Source organism: Gavialis gangeticus, unplaced genomic scaffold (assembly GCF_001723915.1).
Source record: "Gavialis gangeticus isolate Ggan-Ray unplaced genomic scaffold, GavGan_comp1, whole genome shotgun sequence".
NCBI classification, from domain to species: domain Eukaryota; kingdom Metazoa; phylum Chordata; order Crocodylia; family Gavialidae; genus Gavialis; species Gavialis gangeticus.
Window position 1 is genome coordinate 16,388,921 of NW_017729011.1, and position 847 is coordinate 16,389,767.

General features: G+C 55.7%; 1 protein-coding gene across 1 annotated transcript in view; it reads left to right on the forward strand.

The window, feature by feature from the left end:
* HMCN2 (hemicentin 2) overlaps positions 1 to 847 on the forward strand; it is a 121,404-nt gene that overhangs the window by 48,601 nt on the left and 71,956 nt on the right. Inside the window, exon 23 of the mRNA XM_019510296.1 lies at positions 395 to 507. Coding sequence (XP_019365841.1) covers positions 395 to 507 — 113 coding nt within the window. The remainder of the gene's footprint in view (positions 1 to 394; positions 508 to 847) is intronic.

Sequence of the window (847 nt, forward strand, 5' to 3'; positions counted from 1 at the left end):
AGTCCGCAGAGCAATGTGTTGGTCACAAAGCAGGAGAGGAGCGTTTCTGCTGCCTGGCGGCCTTGGGGTGGCGTAACCAGTCTGGACAAGGGAAATTCAGTTCAGGATGCGTGCCGTTCAGGATGCATGCCATCCAGACAGGCTGCAGACCCACACTTTAAACCTGCCAGCTGCAGCCCCAAGAAGCTAAAAAAATGCAGAGGGCAGGCTGGGCTTTTCAACCAGGCCTTGGGACTGCAGCTCCCAAGAGCAGAGGGTGGCATTTCGGTACTTCTGGCCAGATTTTTTGGAAGAGCCCTGGAAGCTCAGGACCCAGGCTGTGTTCAGCATGTGGCCCCTCACCCCTGCTTCAGGAAGTATCAAGCAATGAGACAGGTGCTTGTGTTGCCTGCAGTGCCCCCCAGCATTGAGCCTGGTCCAGCTTTCTATACCACCAATGAAGGAGTGGCTGTTACTCTGCAGTGCAATTCCAGCGGTGTTCCCGGTCCCACCGTTGTCTGGACAAAGGTATGTTGGAGGGGGTCTGCTGTCAAAGGCAAGGGGAGCACGGAAAAGCTGTCTCTGTCTTGCAGGTAAATTTTGCACAGGACTCCCAGCCCTCTTGCTGCAATCAGGGTCTTGCCTTTGGGAGACGGCATAGCACTGCCAGACCACGGGTGGGCTGCCTCATGTTAGCTCACGTGATGCTAACTGCTTTGTGCGGAGAGGGGCTTGCATGTGCAACACTGGTGGGGATTACCCACAGGTCCCCGCTGTGTGCCGAGTCACGGTGGAGCCCAGTGTAGATTTCCAGGGTAGTCAAAAGCCAGAGAGATTGGCTGGGAGTCAGAAGACAGGATAGATATGC